This window comes from Colossoma macropomum, unplaced genomic scaffold, assembly GCF_904425465.1.
Source record: "Colossoma macropomum unplaced genomic scaffold, Colossoma_macropomum, whole genome shotgun sequence".
Classification (NCBI taxonomy): domain Eukaryota; kingdom Metazoa; phylum Chordata; class Actinopteri; order Characiformes; family Serrasalmidae; genus Colossoma; species Colossoma macropomum.
In genome coordinates this window covers 26951873-26962120 of record NW_023494801.1, presented here as the reverse complement: position 1 = coordinate 26962120, position 10248 = coordinate 26951873, and the positions used below count along the sequence as shown (strand labels likewise).

The following is a 10248-nucleotide window of genomic DNA, read 5'->3' as shown; positions in this document are numbered from 1 at the left end:
AAGCCAAGAATGAACATATTGAGGCCACGAATTACTATATAGAGGCCACAACTCACTATATTGAAGCCACAACTTACTATATTGAGGACAAAAATGTATATATTGCGGCCACAAATTCCTATATCGAGGTCAACTCAAAGTCTCGATATATTAATTTGTGGCCTCAATAAAGTAATTTGTGGCCACATCTTACTAAATAATACCATGTGGCTTTAAGGTCTTTGCACTTTCCAACATACTTTCCAGTTTTTATGTTTTTATACAATACGGAGTCAAAGTGTACGATATGTTCCAGCACACAGATTATTACAGTAATAGCTGTTAGGCTAATCAAGGGCAAGACAAATGTCATATTATAACAAAAAGTAAGCAGACAAGCATGTATTGTTGTGATGTGATATGCTTGAGGTGTACTTCCTAAAGAACTTCTCCAAAGTTTCTAATAATCTTCATTCTACAAAACAGTCTAACAGTATCTAAGTATGCATAGCAACAAACTTTTCCCATGTATACAGCTGCACATCATTTTGGATTGATATTGTTTAGTTCAATTACCACATTCTATAGCAGCACTGACCCAGTCTACCAAAGTGACAGACATTTGTGGCATTACAGTAACTCCTGGGCTCTGGTTTTGTATTATTTAATGCATAACAGGAAACACGGACAAATGTGTTGCTTTAAGTGATCAAACTTTAATGATGCTATTTACAGAACATCAGTTCCAGACTGAGAAGAATGAATGTGTTTACTTGTGTGAGATGAAAGTGAAGTTGAATGATCACTGATAATGTAATAAACCTCAGTGTCCTTAATTACACATTTATCCTAGACATAGAGTCCCAAATATAAAGCTCCGTATCCAAACAGCAATTCAAAAGAGTCATTTACTTCACACAGATATAAGTACAACAGGGCAAAGATGAGTCTCCTCACAATGCAGCACCAATTATGTAAGTGCTGTAATGCTGGCAGTGTTTCCTCACATGGGTGACCAATTATGTAAGTTCTACTGGACAAAGATCGGTTTTCTCACATGGTCAGAGGCAGTTATGTTGGTACTACAGGAAGAAAATGCACAGACATACAACATAGCTCAGGAGGAGGCAACATGATATGATGTTGTTATGATAAATTATATAATCGATAACTGTCTGTATCATAAAAAGACCAATTCTCAGACCAATTACAGAGTAAACAGGCAACAACCTTTGTATATTAATTGCCTAAACCGCACAGTAACAAGCAGTCAGGCCATTACGCCATTGCATTTACGACATTTGGCAGACGCTTTTACCAGAGCGACTTACAATATGATCATTTAACACAGGCAGGCCAAGGTAGCGTTAGGAGTCTTGCCCAAGGACTCATATTGGTTATTAGTCTACAGCATAGAAGGCAGAGGTGTCACCCACTACACCATACCAAACACCATTTTTGTGTTTCATTTATTTGTTTTTACCAATTGATAGTTTTTCCCTCCTATTCCTTCTTAAGCAATGTACTTTTGCAAACCTTAAAAATAAATCATTGTAGTTTTTCAAAGCCTTTTTTAAACGTGTAACTACTGTTTTTTCGTCCATTCCAACCCAGAAAAAAAATGTCACATCGGCCCTTATTCATCAAACTTAAAGCATAAAAATAGAGCAGAATGCACCTTTAATGACATACGAACTACTCTGCGTCTGATTCATGAAACATTTGTATTACAGAGATAATAAAAGCAAATGATGAATCAGCTTCAGTGCGTGAAATCAAGTGCCAGCCTGTCTGCAACTCATTTACATATCATTTACATGAAGCCCTACTTCATGCAGATGTTTCAGTAAGGAGCCAATAAAACAATTGCATTCAGCAGCTCATGAGCCAATGGCTGTGCTTGTAGGCGGAGTTAGAGGTCGAGCAGTGAGTGCACTGCTCCCTCTACTGACCAAATTACATTGTGTTAAAATTATGACGACTGGAAAGAATAAAATGTGCAATAAAAACAAAACATCTTTGTTGTTTTTAAGATGGTAGAATGATGATATTTTGTAGTGTAAAATGTCTTTAAATGTAATGTGGAAGATTTGCAACATTTATTTTTACCAATACATGTAAAATAAGTACATCCACTTTTGCACTGGATTGCCAAGTGCACAAATCATCAGTATTCTTTGCTGTTTTCTAATTTTATTGTTATTATTGATGTTATGTATGATATTGAGAACAGTTTTGGTTAGTTAACCACAAATCTGGCATTTTTTAAACCATTACACTCTACATACATACACGCCTACCAGAGTTTGACTGTAGATGAAAGATGAAACTGATGAATAGCTAAACTGTTGTGAAATAAGGGCCATAGTATATTGTGAAAATGAATGTTATATTTTTGCTGTATCACACTTAATACATATAAATGATGCCATTTTGATCCTGTAATACTTCCATAACTGGCGCTGACAATGCAAGAAAATCTTGCCAACATTACAGAAAATCTAATACATTAAATCTACTCTTAGACTATGAAGTGAATTCACTTATCCCCAAACTTGTGTCTAACCACTCCAAAACACCAGCTCTGTGAGTAGCACCCTGCCGATGAAGTGAAGTCCTGTAATTGGCCCGCAAAACAGGTCAAAGTTTAAAGTTCACTCTAGCGACGGGCTTTCCTGGCCCTTTGCTGTTGCGCTATTCGCCGCTGGTTGAGGGTTTTGGTGGTGGCGCGCAGTTTGCGCATGCGCAGTTGCCTCAGACGCAGCTGCAGGTCCTTGGGGATTTTGCCGCCCTTGGCCAGGATGTCCCGCAGCCGCTGCTTGGGGGTCTTGGTAAGGCGGAAGTCGCAGATGGTGGGGTAGTGCTCATACTCCACCCTGCAGGAGCGAGTGGCCGGGAAGTAGCCCTCTGCCATGACGGTTACCTGGTAGTCTCCAGGGTTTAGCAGGCGCCAGTAGTCCCCGTCGAAAGCTGGGAAGAGAGCAGTGAGATCTGTTTAACTCCTATACTAGAAAACCAGCACAGACCAGCATGTCTGGTCACCAGCAAAACCAGCATATGTTTTGGGTGATGGCATGATGGTCTTGGTCCCACACAAATCATCGTGTTAGCTAAAAAATAAGGTCTGTAGCTAAATTGCTGCTTTGCAGATGAGATAATTAGCTAATTCAGCTGGTTACCTGTTAGCTAGGTGCTAACTAGCTCCACTTACATAAGCAGGCAAGATAGCTAACTTGAGTATTTTATCGCTTAGTAAACTAATGCCCTTCAAAGGCGACAATATTTGCTGATCAATGAACTGTATTCCTTTAACTGGACTTTTAGTTAGCTATTTATTCTGCTGAAAGAAATCAAAGAAACTATTAAAAGCTTCTGTTGGTTCTTGGTGTTTTGGCTTTTGGTGGGTTGATGCCACAATGTAAAGGATCCCAATAGTTTAAGAGGTGACCTGTGACTGAGTCTAGATGTATTTGATTGTTTTCTTTTTTTGGAGGGGATTCCACCCGCTAGTGAGGACTCCCCCAGGTACACGATACCAGCAGGGTCCCAACGCTAGGAGGGTGAAAGCAAATACAAGCTTCCTCTGAATCATGTGAAGCGAGCCACTGCATCTTTTCGAACTGCTACTAATGCAACAATGGACAGCTGAGAGCGCTTGGAGGAGAATGCTAACTGCTAGTTCTGTTATGTCAGCTAACAGATGCCTGCACTGGCTAGCATTGTGCTGAGAGATGGGGGAGAGGGAGGGCCATGCTACCCACCCATAGAGAGCAAGGCTAATTGTGCTCTCTTAGAGCCCCCGCCACAGACGGCTGTAGCATCATTGGGGATATGATGGTTTTCAAGAGGTGGGATCAAAAGGTGTTCCAAAGGAAACTAGTGGTCTCTAATGGGAACCATTAAGCTAATTCCCTATAGAAATCCTAATGATTCTAAAGGTCTTTCAGCAGGGTAGGTTCTTTGTTTTGTGCAGATGATAATTTAGCTAACTGAAGACCATGCTGACTAACCTTAGCAGACAATAGCTATGATCGTTGCTATCTAAGTGGTGTTTTAAATTAGCATGTTTTAAATTAGTTAGTTAGTGGGCAGTATTTACTGTTCCACTGCTCCACAGCGCAAAGCTGGGGGGTTTTATATCCCTCAAACCAATGCTTGGCATTGGGTGTGGTGACCTTAGGCTCATGTGTGGCTGCTCCGGAGTGTCCCATTCTATTGGCCAATGCTTTTTTATGGAGATTCTACAAGCTGTGTGTGTATTTGCACTCCTGTGTCAGCAGTATGCGCACCTTAATTCCCTATTAAGCAATTCAATTTTTAATGTACCTAACTTTTTTATCTGGCTTCCTGGTGCTTCCTGGTGGGAAACTCATATTTCTAATAAAACTGAGACCACTTGAAAGCAGGGTTAGCCCTCTAAGCGGCCTGCTAATGCTGCTGGGGACAAGGGTAAGGTTTTCCCACATTCAGCCAGCCACATATGCAAAACATACTATAGATTTGACCTCATTTCTCATTACAAGGCAAACCTGCCTAGTTTCAAATGGCAATGACAACATTGTCCAGCTTGGTTGAGTAGCATTTAAACTGGGAACATGTTATGTAGCCACTCAGCAAAGAGTTCTAGTTTCCTCACAACCGTTATCAATGTGTTAGCATGTTTTTAGCTTCAAGTGAAAGTACATTGCTGGTATTCTCCTCACCAGATCTGATGTGGTGGTCGATGTCATCCACTTTGATGATGGCATCTGCTATTCCAGCTTCAGTGTCTTTGTCTCTAATGACCCCTTTAATTCCTCGGTGCACCTGGAACAGGTAGGTAGAAACATCAGGGGCTGTTTTGTTTCTTTAGTAATGTACAAGCATATAGTAGATGAACAGATTTTACAGAATTAAAAGGTAATATATAGAGCATTGTGGGCTACTAAATCATTTTGGACCATTTCTATTGATCCATTCATCCATACACTTTGGATATACTAGTGGATACACTATTTGAAGGGCATCTTATCTAAATGCTCTGAATACCTAAAGTAAATGTGTTCTAGATTTGTACACACAGTAATGATAGAAGAACTTTTACCTGCTCCATGTAAATCAGAAGAGACTCTTTGTTGTTCTCCCACTCGATGGGCAGTTCACTGGCATGAGGGAATTTATCACAGGACAGCTCTACGGTCACCTCGAAGCAGTTGGTGTGCAGGTAGCTGAAGTCATTCATACCTGTGAATAAGCATAGGTTTGTATTCACTAAAACTCAAAAGAATCATGTGTATTACACTCTGCAAGTATTAATAACTACTCATCTTTCACTGTTACATTTTGGATGGAAACAAAAGGGTTAAATTCTTGATAAGCTGGCAAGTCAGGAATTGCTTTTCTTCATGGTATTTAGGTAGATATAGCTAAGCGAGCTCTCCTATTGGTTAGTGCTTCAAGAGCTGAAGAGAAGCCCTAACAGCCTTAGATTAACCATGAACATGATTTCAAAGTGACAGAGGAATGCAGTTTGCATGACAATGCATATTTGAACTACTTCTAGTTTTAAGTAATGTCTTTTTAAAGGTTGCCTTTGGAGTCTAATTTTATTGTTCAGCCTTTTTGAAAATAATCGAAGGTTACTTGAATACTGAAGGGGCATTTCGGCCTAAAACCAGAGTTTAATGTTATTATACATGCTATGCAGTATTTTGTAGTGCAACATTACATCACTTAGTTTGACAGAATTCAACATTTTATATCGTTTCCATTTTTTCATTCATCAATATTTTATCACTACAATACCCAGCATGCACTAGGCAAATACATCATACAGCCACTGGGAATCACTATGGTGTCAACCAATTCTGACTAGCCACTGATCCACAGGCTAATAAATACCAAGCTAGTATCAGTTTGACCAGTCTTAACTTGGTTGTCGAAAAAAGAAAACAGTGTTTCTAGCTGTATTTAGCACAAAATGGACACTGTGGATAAGTTTTTGTTACCCTTTCAGCCAGAGAGAAGAAACCAAACTGAGGTAAGATATCTAGACGGCTAGTTACCTTGCTAGTTTTAGCGTTTATCTTGTTGTCCTTCTCATCTGTCAAGTCATTTGTGTTCAGTAATCAGTTCTTTCCATTGTAATGAAGATTTAATGACAATACTTTGCTGGTTAAATGGCTTCATTAAGATTTATGGCTTTCTAGAAATGTTAATAATGTAAGATATCTGCCTTCTATCCAGCTAAAACAATAAACCATCCCTCTCCCAAAAATATACCTGAAACTAGTTTCCCACTTTCAAGATACATCATCAGAAGGGGGTTTCCTAGACTTCAAACCAGAAAATCTTACTCTAGACACTGAGACACTGCTGTAGGACGTGAGTCAGCATGTTTATAACAGATGTAGCGATGGATAAATGTTTCTTTTTTGGCCAGATTGTCACTTTTAATATGGATAACCCCATTTTAACCGACTCAATTTAAAATAAAACTGAAATCCAAAGTCGCTAATCCACAAATGCAACTTCACTGTCCAAGCTCTTTGTTTTTAAACATTTCCTGGCTGAAGGGTGATACCCACTGCCGGGCACCGTGTGCCAGTCGGCCCCATTGATGATGTTGTTGTGCCTCACGAAGTCGTCATAGTGGCACGGCCGGCGGTCTGGGTTGGACATGACGTGGTTGGTGCTGGCGTACACTGTGGCCAGCCAGCGGAAGAAGCTGTCGTCGGCGGTGGGGGTGTGCTCGCGTGGGGCCCAGTCCCTGGTCATGTCGAATGGATACGTTACCACCAGCTCCCCACCATGGAAGTTAGCACTGAGCACGAAGGGGATGGTCTGCATCCAGCTGATCACTGCCCGCGTCTCAGGGGCCACCTTCCATCAGCCGATCAATCAGTAATCGATCAATCAAAAACAGAAAAAAACAAGTTGACAGTGTTAGGAAAGATCACTGGTTAGTAACGGGGCAGTCATCATGAGTGCAAGTCTCTGACCTCAGGACAGGTCGGTTCCAAAGGAAGCCAATCAGTGTTTAGCTAGTGTTTCATAAAACAGCCTCCACTCTTCTGGGAAGGCTTTCCGCAATGGTTTGAAGTGTGTCTGTAGAATTTGTGCCCATTCAGACAAAAGATTTGTGAGATCAGACACTGAAGTTGGATTAGAAGGCACAGCTTTGGCTTAGTATCTCAGTTTACTTCTTTTCTCAAAATATTGACTTATTTTTTTCACAGTATTGCCTTAGTATCTCAAACTTAATATTAAAAATAGTTAATTAATTTCTCAAAATATTAGATTTAGTATATCAAAATAACTTTTCTCAAAATATTAACTTATTTTATCGAAATGTTTACTTTTTTTGGAGTGTGTCTTTGGGAATTTTTGCCCATTCAGTCAAAAGAGCATTTGTGAAGTCAGACACTGATGTTGGATGAAAAGGCACAGTGTTGACTTACTATCTCGAGTCACTTATTTTCTCAAAATATTGACTATTTTGATTTGCTTGTTTTTAAAACATTGACTTACTATCTCAATTCACTTATTTTCTTGAAATATTGACTTACTATCTCGATTTGCTTGTTTTCTCAAATTATTGACTTACTATCTTGATTTACTTATTTTTTTATAAAATTGACAATATCTCAATTTGCTTGTTTTCTGAAAATATTGACTTACTGTCTCGATTTGCTTATTTTTTCAAAATATTGACTTGCTATCTTGATTTGTATATGTTCTGAAAACATTGACTTACTATCTCGATTTGCTTGTTTTCTCAAATTATTGACTTACTATCTTGATTTACTTTTTTTTTAATTACTTAATATCTCGATTTGCTTATTTTCTCAAAATATTGACATACTATCTCGATTTGCATATGTTCTGAAAATACTGACTTAGTATCTCAAATTGCTTATTTTCTGAAAATATTGACTTACTATCTTGATTTGCTTATTTTCTCAAAATATTAACTTATTTTCTCACAATATTGCCTTAGTATCTCATTAATGAGCTTCAAACTCCAATGACTAAAGGGAAGGCGACCATCAGAACGAGAGTCACAAAGAGTTCGCCAGATGAACAAATCTAAACTTTTTTTTAGTTAAAACAGTATTTTTTATAGTGTACAATGAAGTGTGAACATCTAAGACTCACAAATACTTTTAATGCTGATGAAAATAAGAAATAGTGATTAAAAATGCTGTTTGTCCCTTTGCTCTCCTGCACGGTGTGGAAGTTTCTATGGGGGTCGTTAAATACATAATGTCTGTTCATATCAAGTAGGGGTACAGCATTTCTGCAGTTCAGGTCTGATAACAGATTTGACCACAGCATCCTGCTTGATATGAAGAACACAGCAAAACAGCATGAGCAGAAAGGAAAGTCCTCCTGACCACGACAACGCCGTCTGTATTATTAGTTTGTGAAATTATGGAAAAACTCACAAATGGCAGAGTTAATGGGCAAAGAGTAGTTAAAAATAATGTAATTCAAAATGACATGAAGTTTACTTTTAATGTAAACTGTTTTTTTTCAGTTTGTGGCCTGAATTAATGCATCACTAATGATAAGCAACAATGATAAGTCTGTCTACAAGAGGGATACATGGTCTGTTTGGTGCCACAACAACAAACTTCTCTTGCCTTCTCTTGGTCCCTGAACTCTAGCAACTTTTTGAGGTTGAAGAGCTTCAAAATGAACACATCAGCTAGAATCAACTTTTCCTGCTGCACCATAGAGATTCCTCTGAATGCATCATGGTGTGGTTTGGCAACCTGACTGTCCAGGATCTCAGTCTCCCACAAAGAGCTGTCAGAAGTGTTTCAAAACTCATCTGCACTGATCTCCCTCAACTCCAGGACATCTATTCATCCCGATCCCAGACGAGGGCCCGGTCCATCATCAAGCAAGCCTCTCGCCAATGCCCTCTTCTCCCCTTTGCCTTCTGGCAAATGTTTCCAGAACATCACAAAGCACACCACGCTTCAAAAACAGCCTCTTCCCATAGGCCGTCAGGACTCATAACAGCACACACTGACTGACTGCTGTCTATCTCGACCTCACTCGCTGGGCACACAGTGTACTTTACTGTGTCTGCTAGTTTTCAGTGCATTCCTCCACACTGCATTCGGACAGTACTGTGCAAAATCAGTGAGCGCCTTTTTGTTTATTTAATTTCCACTCAGAATGGCTATTTGGCTAAAAGAAGAAAACAAATTACACAGAAACCTCAACAACTAAATATAATACACCAATAAGGCATAACATTCTGACCACCTCCTTGTTTCTACACTCATTGTCCATTTTATCAGCTCCACTTACTATATAGGTGCACTTTGTAGTTCTACAATTACAGACTGTAGTCCATCTGTTTCTCTGCATACTTTGTTAGCCCCCTTTTACCCTGTTCTTCAGTGGTCAGGACCTCCATGGACCCTCACAGAGCAGGTACTATTCGAGTGGTGCATTCTCAGCACTGCAGTAACACTGACGTGTTGGTGGTGTGTCAGTGTGTGTTGCGCTGGTACGAGTGGATCAGACACAGCAGTGCTGCTGGAGTTTTTAAACACCTCAGTGTCACTGCTGGACTGAGAATAGTCCACCAACCAAAAATATGGTTTTGGTGGGCAGCGTCCTGTGACCACTGATGAAGGACTAGAGGATGACCAACACAAACTGTGCAGCAGCAGATGAGCTGTCGTCTCTGACTTTACATCTACAAGGTGGACTGACAAGGTAGGAGTGTCTAATAGAGTGGACAGTGAGTGGACACAGTGTTTAAAAACTCCAGCAGCACTGCTGTGTCTGATCCACTCAGACCATTAAATGTATGGTGAAATGGTTCTTTAGCTTGATGGAGAATGTGTTGTATATGGATCTAAACAGAACCTTTATGGAAATGGTTCTAAATATCACCAAAGAGGCCTCTTTTATTGTTACAAGTTTGACATTGTAACAGTAGCAGAACCCTTTTTGGTGCTACATAGAGCCATTTCTGTTCAGAACCATATACAACACATTCTCCATCAAGCCGGAGAACCTTTTCAACCTAATCATGCAAAAGGTTTTTTGAGTGTTAATAGTTTATACACTAAACTATATGCTAAACTGTCACTGGGACATTGCCCCTCTTGTCACTGGGGTGGTACCTCAAGGGTACATCTCAGTACCTTTAGTCAGGGAACATAACTGTACCAGCTGTACTGACTCCACACTCCCCGTCTCGTCTCCCGGCTTTTATTGTGTTGTTCTGTTTTAAACCACTCGGTTATGAAAAGGTACAAATAT

General features: G+C 39.7%; 1 protein-coding gene across 1 annotated transcript in view; it reads right to left on the bottom strand.

Annotated features, from left to right (window-relative positions):
- Positions 1–675: 675 nt before the first annotated feature.
- Positions 676–10248, bottom strand: part of cpxm1b (carboxypeptidase X (M14 family), member 1b) — a 40029-nt gene continuing 30456 nt past the window's right edge. The window contains exons 10-13 of the mRNA XM_036589949.1: positions 6546–6840; positions 5063–5202; positions 4683–4785; positions 676–2949 (exon numbers count right to left, since the gene is read on the bottom strand). Coding sequence (XP_036445842.1) covers positions 2639–2949; positions 4683–4785; positions 5063–5202; positions 6546–6840 — 849 coding nt within the window. The 3' untranslated portion in view covers positions 676–2638. The remainder of the gene's footprint in view (positions 2950–4682; positions 4786–5062; positions 5203–6545; positions 6841–10248) is intronic.